The 13,034-nt window shown below is 33.5% G+C and overlaps 1 protein-coding gene across 5 annotated transcripts in view; it reads right to left on the minus strand.

Annotated features, from left to right (window-relative positions):
- Positions 1-13,034, minus strand: part of LOC126975890 (nephrin-like) — a 271,190-nt gene that overhangs the window by 53,536 nt on the left and 204,620 nt on the right. For all 5 annotated transcript variants that reach the window (XM_050823993.1, XM_050823991.1, XM_050823994.1 and 2 more), the window contains exons 5-6: positions 11,477-11,587; positions 4,627-4,839 (exon numbers count right to left, since the gene is read on the minus strand). In XM_050823993.1, coding sequence (XP_050679950.1) covers positions 4,627-4,839; positions 11,477-11,587 — 324 coding nt within the window. The remainder of the gene's footprint in view (positions 1-4,626; positions 4,840-11,476; positions 11,588-13,034) is intronic.

The following is a 13,034-nucleotide window of genomic DNA, read 5'->3' on the forward strand; positions in this document are numbered from 1 at the left end:
TACCATAAATTTATTATATTACCGTAATAGACGAACTCTGTTTGAAAGTGAGATAACTAATACATAAAAACCTACATGGGAGAAAGAGACGGAATAGATGCAGATCATGAAACCGTTTTGAAACAATTTAGTGTCCATTAGTCTCCTGTAAAATTAGACCGCGTTTTAATTTTAGTGTTTTTATCGTTATTGTTCTGTGTTTAAACGCATATTTATTAAAATATAATGGTGTCGTGTTCCGTATTAGATTGTGTCGTTACTTGTAGCAACAATCCAACTAAAATTCATTTTGAACTGATATATAACAACTGATTCTTCAATACTACTTTCGTGATATTTATTTTCGTAGAACATATTATGCAGTAAAATACTCAATATTACATTTTAAATACGCAGTAAATACTCTATTTCCTTAAGATAATAATAATTTAAGAAAATATGAGTTAGATAATAAAAAATTGAAAACGTGAATATGACGCCGTTTATCAATATTTGTCATAGGAATTTAACCAAAATCAAAATACTACACACTTCACTAACTCACTAACGGCCGTTCCCAATATACTATCTACAGATAGAGATAAATTACTACCTTCTACTGTCAGAAATTAGCTGTCAATAATCTGAAGCTATCCTAATATACCCGATAAGTCATTCTTATCGCCAGTTCGCTGTTGCAATTTTCATACAAACTTCATCCATGGTAAGCTTTACATAGTACAGGGACAGAAAAGTCAACGATAGTTACAATTTTTTATCTCAAGTAGGCCACAACCGGAGATAGACGGAATATTGGGAATGGCCGTTACACATCGGTTAGCAACAAACACCCATAATATTAGCTACCTTGTTAGTGTCTAATCAAAATTGAAGGGAAAAATGTGTGAGTGTTAGTGTGATATGTGCCTAATAGAAGCGTAGTAAGTATGGAAGATAACAATAACAATTAAATATTATTGTGGGAATTTAAATTTGTAAAGAATCTTTATGAAAGGGGAATGGCATAAAGTGAGAAGAAAAGGAATGTTGATGGAGCGAGGGCTATCCTTTGGTAGAAGGTCATATAAAGGAACTGTTTAAAAATATAATATAAAGGAACAATTTGTGGCAATAGAAAAAAAATGCACAAGAGTACCTTCCTCAAGGTCACATTCAAATACACATGTCAGCTTGATGTGTTAAAAAGTGCAACCAACATCATGAACTGTCATAAGATATCCCAATTAATAATTACATCTATCTATATATATAAAAATGAAATGCTGTTCGTTAGTCTCGCTAAAACTCGAGAACGGCAGGACCGATTTGGCTAATTTTGGTCTGGAATTATTTGTGGAAGTCCAGAGAAGGTTTAAAAGGTGAATAAATAGGAAAATGCTGCTAAATTAAATAAGAACAACAAATTTGTTTTTCCTTTGATGTGTCCATACATAATTTCTATGAGAGAATTTATTGACGCACGGTTTGACAGTTCTGCTGTGAAACAATTTCATTACGACAGCAGGGTGCATTTTTTACGAAGTAATTTTTGATGTTATGATATATTGACAAATTCATATAAAAACATTATTTTATTTATTATATACAGAACAACGTCTGTCGGGTCAGCTAGTATTTAATATAATTATCACTAAAATTAGAAATAACTATAATAGCATATTATATTCAAATGTTTAGATAACTCAATTCGTGTTGTAGTATATTATAATATAACAGTTGGTAGCATCATTAAGGTAGACGGTCGTGCCCCATAGCAAAAGCGCTCAGTTCGAGGGAACATTACTTATTTCTATTGTCTTTTAATTTTTAATAATAAGTGTACATTCCAATTCTAAGTGTGGAAACATTAAAATACAGATGTAAGTTTTATTATGTGCGTTCAAATTACCGAACCCTTCTACATACATATATGTTATACCAAGTACTTCTCATAATATTAATGCGTATTCAGAAACACCCCCAATCACCCTGTTGTGCGGTCAGTATGGACAATGTTGTCTGCTTGTGACTTGGCTATAATAGGGCGTACAGTGTGTAGTTTGTGGTTACCTATAACTATCTAAATCTATTCATTGGACTGATCACAGAGATCTATCACTAGCATAGTATTATAGTTGTATTTCTACGTGAAGCAGTAATGTGTAAACATTACTGTTTTTCCGTTTCGCAGCGCCGTAGCTAGTGAAATTACTGGGCAAATGAGACATAACATCTTATGTCTCTAGGTGACGAGCGCAATTGTAGTGCTACTCAGAATTTTGTCTGTTTCAAGAATCCTGAGCGGCACTACATTGTAATGGGCAAGGCGTATCAGTTACCATCAGCTGAACGTCTTGATCATCTAGTATCTTATTTTAATTTAAAAAAAATAACGATATGTGTACTGAGAGCTGCCGAGAGAAGTATAAACTTAAGACTAATCCCAATTAATATTATAAATGTGAATGTAAGTTTGTTTCTTACGCATTCACGCCTAAACCACCGAATCGATTTTGATAAAATTTAATACAGAGAAAGCCTAGAGCTTGAAAAAGGACATAGGCTACATTTTATTGCAAAAAAATAAATGGTGGGGTTGTAAAGGGAGATGGCAGTTTGTACTGAAATTCGTCATTATCTAAGATTAAACCGTGAAACTTTGTATTAAGGCGCTTGATAAGAAATAATTTATAAACATTTTGAAACATTCACCTACATAGGGATGAATTAGGAGATTAAAATTCGCAGGCAAATACTATTAAAGAGAATGTCCGCAAAGACAAGGGATATGTGCTGTATCATGGAAAAGCTGATAGAGAAGATTGTATATTGTGTATAATTTGAAAAGTATCCTAAAAAATATTACCCAAAGTAACTATTCAATGCGGACGAAGTCGAAGGTAAGAGTTAGTAAAATTATAATATTGAAAAAGAAAGGTTTTTTTAATTTTATTAATAAAATGCCAAATTAAGAAAATCGTAAGTATATTATTTTGTGCTTAAGTCCAACATCAAAACTGTCAACTATTATATTGGAATATGATACCCTGAGATCCTCCTTCCGCCTCTCCCAGGGGTGAGAAGACAACTAGACAACGTGTTGCCCTATTTGTTTTTAATATGGTGGACAGCCAACGAGCAGAAGTTTGTCACTTTTAAATTTGTAGTATAGTCTTAATACATGAAATCTTGCAAATTGTTAAAACTATTTTATTTTCCGCAGTACCCTTACCATATCTATAAATGACTTAATATTTATTTATCTTTCTACATTATACGGCATAACAAAAATTTTAATTTCACACACAGATGAATGTTGTATTAGTAAAGAATCATTTCAAGAACATAGTTATAGCAAAGAGAATGTAAATACTACGTAATAGTTATAGATAATCATCTATGGCGTATTTAATTACTACAACCATGCAGAAGTTTAACAAGATACGTAAATCTTCTCAATAATTAAGAACATAGGTTCTGTTTTCCTTATGTTCGAAATATCATTCAAAATAAATTATTTCCTTGGTCACCACAGAGGTGTAAAGCTCTGTGTTAAATTATATTAATAATATTATCGCTGGCAGAAAATATTCTGATAAACAAAAAATTTACTAGCCGACCCGACAGACTTTGTGTTGTATATAATAAATAAAATACTGTTTTTTATGAAATTGTCATTAAATATTGCATAACATCAAGAATTATTTCGTAAAATATGCTCCCTGTTGTTATAATGAAATTGTTTCACAACACAATTGTTAAGCCATGCGTCAATAAATTCTCTCATAGAAAATATGTCCATACAAAACAAATATTGGAAATAAAAATAATTTTAGAGCCCAAATCGAAATAAATGGTATCCTATCCCTCAAGTTGGACAAAACTGCACTTCACGAAGTAGCCCCATTAAAATTAAAATTAGTTTACGAGTTCACTGGGGACAAACATTAGGACACTGGATTTATGTATATTGAGATTTTTCCTTTTTCATTATGGAAAATTTAACCCAACGTATAACACTGTAGTAATAGAAAATGCCTTGAGTTTTAACAACTTAGTAACACTTTCCGTGAAGGGTGATGTCGGTAAGAGCTAATATGGTGAACTGTAGTTTTGCAAGGTGCTCTTCAGATACTAAGATTACTCTTTTTAGGGCCTACTGCACCTCATTTTATACCTGCAGCCTGTGGACTGACTATACGCAAAGATCGTACAGAGCCCTTCGGGTCCAGCACAACAATTCTTTAAGGATGCTGTTAAGGCTCCCTCGCTATTGCAGCGCCTCAGCGATGTTTGCCGAAGCCCGTGTTGACTGTTTCTATACAATAATGCGAAAGAGAGGCACGTCACTGGTGCGCCGAGTCCGAGGGAGCAACAACAGCATGCTGGTTGCACTGGCGAATCGGCTCGACTATGTTTATATAAACCGCTGTTGTAAACTGCACGTTGCACACAGGGACTGAGGAATATGGGGCTTTGTTAACGTTTGTTATATTATATATTATAAATATATCTGACTGTATTAATATGGCATTTAAGTGGGCCATAGTAGGCCAAATAAATACTAAAGAATTAATTTTAATTAATTTGAAATGACATCTTACATTTAAAAAGCATAATCTGATGCAATTTTCTAACTCTACTTACAATATAAATCCAATCGCACTGATGTACGCTGTGGTGTCGACAGTATTGTATTATCAGCACTACAAGTGTAGACTGAAGACAGGTGGGCTCGGGTTGCATTTGTGACAGCGAGCGTTAACGATCTGCTGCCTACCGTCGGCTGGAATTCTCCTGGACCAAGGGTTGCCAGGACTGAGTCTCCTTGCAACCATTGTACTCGAGGCATTGGGTTACCTATGGAAAGAAAATAAAATGAATAGATTTGTTAATAAAATATTTTATTTCAGATAGCAACAACCATCCATAAACAATTTTATATTAAAGTAGCTAACATTAATTAAAAATAACAATATTATATAAGAAATTTTGGAATATTAAGGTGGTAGTGTTTTACCGTTATCAAAATTAAATTATTATATTATTATATAATATCGACAGGAATACTGCTCTAGCCCTACGCATTACAGCATTAAAATCGTCAACCCTCTGACAAACACGGTACATGTCCATAGCAGCCCCTGTTGAGCTCAAAACGCGTTGTTGTATTGCATTCTGAGAGGGTCAAATAATAGCAAACGAAAATAGAAATCGTCACGTTGACATCTGGCATTCTACAACCGCGCGTTTTTACCGGCTGCTATATATGGTTGCTGCATATCGATAACTGACTTAGGAACCTTTAAGAAAAGAGTACAGTCCCACCATGAAGGCCGGCAACGCATCTCCTGATCCCTGTAGTTGCGGATGGGCGTTTGCTTAACCATTTCCCACCCCGTAAATACAAACGGGCAAGAGGCCTTGCCCGTTTGTCTTCTCTTATATAATATATGTGTTCTATTGTATATTGTTATGGGGCAGTGCGGCCGATATTAATACTATCTTTGTGCTGCAGAAGAGGGTGATTCGCGCGATTTATAACCTAGGTCCTAAAGAATCATTAAGAGAAAAATTTAAAGAAATAAACATTATGACTGTTGCTTCTTAATACATTTTTGATAAAGTTCTGTATGTTCACAAGCATCATCATCATGATCCCAGAAAATGCACAAAACAAATGTGTTACGAAATTTAAAAGATTTGTTAAAAAACGTTTGTGTGGGAAAGGTTATTATAGCATAAACGATTTTCTTAATGACACCAAGGACTGGGAATAAAGCGAACACTCTCAGGCTCTTTAATTATAATTTTTTATTGTACGATATTACATTGTAATCCATATTTTATATTTAAAAAAAAGCCCGCTGAGTTTCTTGCGCCTATTCTTCTCAGGTCTGAGGCAGTCTCTTTTGAATGGGTGGTCTCGTTCAATAAGTGATTTTAAATCCTATTTTGAATAAAAATATTTGAATTTGAATTTGAATTATACAAAAAGAAATAAAATCGTCGCAGCAATGTTGGAGGTACTATATTATGACTTTATTATTTTGTAATCACCTACGTATACGAATAATGAGTAATTTCAAACTACAAGTCATCATCTAATCGATGATTGTACTTAAAGTTTCAAGCCTTTTTTAACTCTGCAATCTGTCATAATAACATTTAGCTGGACTTCAAGTACTTTATTAAGGGTCGTGTTTGGAGCAGGATCCAGTAATTTACCCACATATTATTCACTGTGTACTAGTCCATCAGACCTTGTGCACTCGTCTTTTTAATCTAATAAATGTTGTTCCGGGTCTCACTATCATAAAGTTCCTGGCAAGTTGGCTTGGGTAGTTTTGCATACGCTTCGGATAAGATCGTAGTGAATCTGCTACTTCCATCTTTATAGTTTTTATATTTAATTCTCGATGCAGACATTCGTTTTTAATGTACCATGGAGCATTAGTCATCATTCGAAGCATTTTGGATTGGAAACGTTGCAGTTTTTCAATATTTGAGTTTGAAGCTACGCCTCATAGTTGTATTCCGTATGTCCATATCGGTTTAATAATGGCTTTGTATAGACGAAGCTTATCTTGTAGTGATAATTTAGATTTTCGATTTAGAAGCCAATACAACTTTCTCACTTGATGTCCCAGGGCTTTTCTTTTAGTGAAAATATGTTTAGTCCATGTTAAACGTCTATCTAGGTGAATGCCTAAGTATTTGACGCTATCGACCTGAGGGATCCTTACTTGATTAAGTTATACCTCGGGGCAGGGTTCACGCCTCATTGTAAAGGTCACATGCACGGCATTTGTTTCTTTCGCCTTTATCCTCCTATCCTTCAGCCAATCAGATGCACTGTACAAATAAGTTTGTAATTTTTGAGACGAATAAGTGGGAGTTGAATCATCTCCTAATATGTCGGTGTCTTCAGCATATGTGCCATTACATTATCTACTTCCGGAAGATCATATGTATATATCAGATATAAAAAGGGACCCATGATGCTACCCTGGGGACTCATACTTTGATATTAATGAGGTTAGTAATCGTGTCACCGTGTTTAACGCAGAAATGACTTTCCTGGAGGTATGATTTCATAAGCATAAAATAGTTGATAGGTAAGTTAGTATTTATTTTATAGAGGAGTCCAACGTGCCACACTCTATCAAAGGCTTGTTAAATATCCAAAAACACTGATGATACATATAGCTTCTGCTCTAAAGCATTGCTTATTTGTTCCACTATCCTATGTACTTGTTGTATCATTCCATGACATTGCGTAAATCCGAACTGATGCTCAGGGATGAAGTTGATTTCTGACAATTTAACTATGAGCATCTTTATAAAGAGTTTTTCAGGGACTTTAGATAGAAGATGTGAGATCTTTACATGGCTTCGGAAAAAGAATTATTTCTGCTACCTTCCCATATAAAGTTTCTTCATAGGACAGAGTTAAAAAGCTGGGTCATGAAATTTTTTCCCTTGGATGGTTATTCATTTAGAATTTTTACCTTGATGAGGTCCTGGATTTTTAAGCACTTTTAATTTTCTCATAGCGATAGTAAGTTTTGTAAATTTCTTAAAAGACAGAAACACCGAATTAACATTGAAATATGAATAAAAATATCAGCTTGAAATTCTGATAATGCAAAAATGTAAATCATGATTTTTAAAAATTAAATATCATGATAGTATCATCACGATAACGAGCTGACGCTTGGACTAGTCATCGCCCCATCGCACATATTCTACGTACACTAAGTATATACTCCGCTCGTATAAAACGTCATAAAATACCGATTATAATTAATATAATAATTTTATCCATACTTCTTTCACGTTAGATTCTTTTAAATCTTGAATTATTATATATTCTGATGTTTAAGGGCAAAGACGCGTATAGCAATATCCCCTTATTAATTCCAATGCGTTGCATAATTTGTATCACGCATGGTCACTGATGACGCGTTTTAATACTTTCAAATGTTTTAACTATATAAAACTGTTATAGTAAAATCAAATAAAAAGTCAAGAAAACTAACTATCCGATCCTTTGAAATATAATTCATTCTAAATGGATTTGCAAAATGAAAATATGGTTCAATGTTACGAATCTCGTGCTGCGAAACGAACTACTTATATCAATGAAGATAAATGATCAAGTATAATATTGCTGGAAAATGTATCAAAAGTTTCTAGTGCACAGTTCAACTATGATGAAAATATGATGAATGATGTATAATTATGTTGTTATTAATATTTAATATCCGTCCTTTTACGGAACTCGTTTTTATGAGTTTCTTTGTTTATAAGATCATCGGTCTTCCTCATAAAGCTGTCATCTGTTATTCAATAATAATAATTAGTATATGAATAATTTTTATTCAACATAGCTTTTTTATTTGTAACGATAAATTTTATGAACTACAAGATTCATAACAATGTATTTATTCATTATTTAAGTAAAACTTCTTTAGGCCCGACTACTAGGGAACTGGACGACTATGCTTTGTCTACTATTAGGACAGGCAAAGGGTTGGAGGCCATACAGCCATGTTCAAACTCAATAACAATATCATATTAAATACAAAATGAAAATAATTATCAGTGTAATGAATTGACGGTATCCCAGAAACAATTTACTCCTTCTCTCTTTTAAATAAGATTAACAGAGAAAATCAAGAACCTGATAATGACTTGACAAGTGAAAAGTGTGTCTATTTTGTAATGAATAATATCAATATAACTCTATATCATTCTTTGTAAAATAAATAAAATCTCACTTGTTAAAATACAATAATTATAAATACTTTTTTTTATTCTATGTTGAGAATGAAATGCCAACTTTGGTCAAAAGATGAGATTATATTGTTACTTTAACTTCACTTTAGTTAATGTATATAACTATTATGTACATATATTATCTATTAATTATTCCTAAGTTCATTATTATAACATTTTACTTCTTAGAGATTACACGCAAATATGGTTTTCATAATATTTCTGATAATTTTTTATTATTCAATATATAACTTTTATTAATTTCCATCAGATCATTTCGTTTGTATTAAGTTATATATTTTAATATACATAAAAGGGTGCATTTGGGTAAGAGGTTCTCATGATGGGTAATCGTGAGGCGACAACCCATGGATGTACACAAGATCAGTGGTCTAGAGGAACTTCAGTTGAGAGTGTGCTCTATGATATACAGGGTGTCCCAAAGATAGGGTATTTTACTGAAAGAAGTGTTTATGTTAGTTTTAAAAGTTAGTAATTCTGCATTAAAAGATTTTCTAAAAATTAGTTGCCTCGTTTCGGAATCGAACCGACTTAAATGTAGAAAAACACCCCTACTTTTATGATGCCTATCGAAAGAATGGTCAGAAACATGGTATAGCGTAAAATATCCTGACAGACAAACATTCTTTTAAAATACTATTTTACTTAATTTATTAGTTTTTGGCTATTCTTTCCATTGGCATCATAAAAGTAGGGGTATTTTACATTTAAGACGGTTTGATTCCCAGACGAGGTAATTATTTTTTAGAAAATCTTTGAATGCAGAATTACTAACTTTTAAAAATAATATAAAGTCTTCTTTCAGTAAAATACCCTATCTACGATATTAAAGGTACTTTCCCTTCATGTCTCATAACTTATACTACAATTTCAAAATATATATTGTACAGTTTATAATAATATAAGTTGATATTACTTCTATAGTGGCTGTGGTGGATATTGATTTCACATTTTGACATATATTATGTCAACTGGAATTTGGCTGTTCGACATAAACTTGAACAACTCAGAACACTCACAGACGGTATTTATTATTTATTAAGTATACGCTAAGAGGTGAGAGCAGTGGGCGCCACGTAAGGCCGAATTTGCGCCTTATTTAGTTGCAGAGGGTGCAGGTGGCTTGAAGTAAAATACTATCATTACCCATTTTATTAGATTACCTTACATACGTTACTTAATTTTTTAACACATTATATTATTACGAAGCCTATTTGTTTTTTTGTTGACAAGTTTGACGACCTGTATAGCCGAGTGGTTAGCAATCCTACCTACTAAGCTAGGGTTCGAATCCCGGTAGGTACAAGCATTTATATGATGAATACGGATGTTTGTTTCCGGGTCATGGGTGTTAATATGTATGTATGTATATTTAAGTAAGTATATTGTATTAAATACATCGTTGTCTTGCAACCCATAACACAGGCTATATGTGCCTAATTTGGGGCAAAATAATTTGTGTAAAAAGTGTGTCAATATTATAAAAAAAAGCCAAAAATGTATTCTTAAGAGCGACACGGAGGTTCTTACCATTTCTCCTCATTGAAGATAAATATTTAAATTAGTGGTAAATAACAGCTATAAAAATAACTCTCACACATTTTAAACTGATTGTTATAACATAACTAGCTGTTAACTTCACACATTGCGACGCTACTAACTAAAATAAATTTAAATAAAGGTTATTATACAAATATTTAATTTATTTTGAGTGATTTTGATTTTCTTCATACAAAAAAAACTACTCAGAAACCTTCGTGGGCTCATGCACTACACTTTGCTGATGATCATCACATAATAATTGAATATCTAAATGATCGGACAGCCTGGGACTAGATTGTGATTATTTTATAGCGACTGTACAATATTGTATATTTTTATTGAAAAGAGCGCAAAAAAAAGAATGCTGGGAGAGTTTCTTGCGCCGCTTCTTCTCTCTCAGAGCGCCATTTGTTTCCGAAGCGGTAGTAGTATCTAGTAGTATAAGAAATGACATCAAAAAGAATTCTAAAGGAATCAATTTTGAGAAAATAAATGCCTTTTATGCCTTTTAATCAAATTCATAGTTAACGATTTTATGAAGGTCATATAGACAAACATTCATTTTTATACATATAGATAAACTAGCTGACCCGACAGACGTTGTTCTGTAGATAACAAAAAGAAAATACTTTTTTATAGGAATTTGCCAATAATATTTCAAAACATCAAGAATTATTTCGTAAAATATGCTCCCTTTTGTTATAATGAAATTGTCTCACAGTAGAACTGTCAAACCGTGCGTCAATAAGTTCTCTCATTGAAAATATGTCCATACAAAACAAATATTGGATATAAAAATAATTATGTGTCCCTAATCGAAATAAAAACTATCCTATCTCTCAAGTTGGACTAAACTGCACTCCATGAAGTAAGCCCCATTAAAATCCGTTCATTAGTTTAGGAGTCCATCGCGGACAAACAACGTGTCACGGAATTTATATATATTAAGAAGATTAAAAACCATTACATTACTGTTACATGCATCTCAGCGTAAATATATAAAGAGTATTGAGTAGTTACGTAATTATTCGCGTCAACATGATTGACATGTAAAGCGTGGATGAAAATGTTATTTTTCGTTCACTTATTTTCTGTTACAAACAATCCAACTAGATTATTTTACTCGCTGTGAAAATTGCGAAAATTTACTTACCCCCAGTGACGGTACAAATAAGTTTGAAGTCGTCTCCTTCGTTATAAGGCCCCACGACGCCCGTTATCTCGTTCCCGAATTCGTCAAAGATCACCGGCTTAGATGGAAGCTCTGTTGAAAAACATTTGTTATGTTAATATTTGTTTGTGCCGTGACCCTGTGATGATTTGGAATGGAATAAAAATGCCTTCATTATAAATATTGAGTGGGCAAGGAAATGAAGCATTTGAAAATATTACGAGAGCTACGAATATATTTCTTCTTTTGATATAACCAATGACGAAATAAAGATGAAATTTCATTTCAAGTTAAGGAAACACTTTATCAAGCTATGTTCTTAAGAAATATTGCGAGTTGTAGTTAACATGGAGAGAAATCTATTACTTGACAAATGTTTCTCGCAGTTATATTGTCAAAGCCGTGATATTACATGATTGGGGTTGTGTTATACAGTATTATTGGGGTTGAGCAGGTTATCAACTGTAAAGTAGATCCTGTAGATGAAGCCACAACCTGAGAGTTGTACAAAGCATACAAGATTTTATAAACGATACGTCACTCGAACGGTTAGCTCAGTTGGAAAGAGCCCTCACACGGAACGTGAGAGGTCGCGGGTACGAGTCCCGCATCGTTCGTAAATTTTGTTTTCAGTTACACAAATAAGTGTAATTAATCCCAGAAGTGAGGGTTATCACTTTAAAAACGTAACAAATTGTTTATTATATGGTAATTATATTCAAATCCATGATGAGCAATTTGGTTTTAGAACAGGTACGTCAACGGAAAGTGCTATATTAACGCTAAAGCATACTGTTGGGTACTATACCAATAGGAAAACCTCAGTGTTTGCCTGCTTTCTTGACTTGTCTAGGGCGTTTGACCTGGTGTCATATACAGTACTGTGGGACAAGATGAGAAGTGCAGGAGTGCCAGAACAGTTCACTGCCCTAATCAAGTATTGGTATACCACTCAAAAAAATCAGCTGAGGTGGATGGATGCTCTGTCAGATGAATATCGGCTAGAATGTGGTGTTAGACAGAGAGGTTTAACGTCTCCGTTACTCTTCAATCTTTATATGAATCACTTGATTGTGGAACTGAGCAGCACACACGTTGGATGCCACATAGATGAAAGCTGTTATAATAAACTTAGTTTCGCAGATGATATGGTACTGCTTAGTCCCTCAATAGGAGGACTTAGGAAGCTTATTTCCATTTGCGAGACATATGCAGCGGCTCACGGCTTAAAATATAACTCATTAAAGAGTCAAGTTATGATATTTCGAACTCCAAAACACAAGTCACGAAATTATCCTTGCTTATTTCTCGCAAATAAAAAGCTAAAGATTGTTAATAAGTTCAAATATTTAGGTCACATCATTTCGAATGACTTAAGAGATGACTATGACATAGAGCGGGAGCGTAGAGCGCTATCATTGAGGAGTAATATGCTCGCCCGCAGGTTTGCACGAAGCACAAATAATGTTAAAGCGTTATTATTCAAAGCATTCTGCCAGTCTTTTTACTCGAGCGGCTTGTGGGTGTCATATTCGCGCGG

Source organism: Leptidea sinapis, chromosome 38 (assembly GCF_905404315.1).
Source record: "Leptidea sinapis chromosome 38, ilLepSina1.1, whole genome shotgun sequence".
Taxonomy (NCBI): domain Eukaryota; kingdom Metazoa; phylum Arthropoda; class Insecta; order Lepidoptera; family Pieridae; genus Leptidea; species Leptidea sinapis.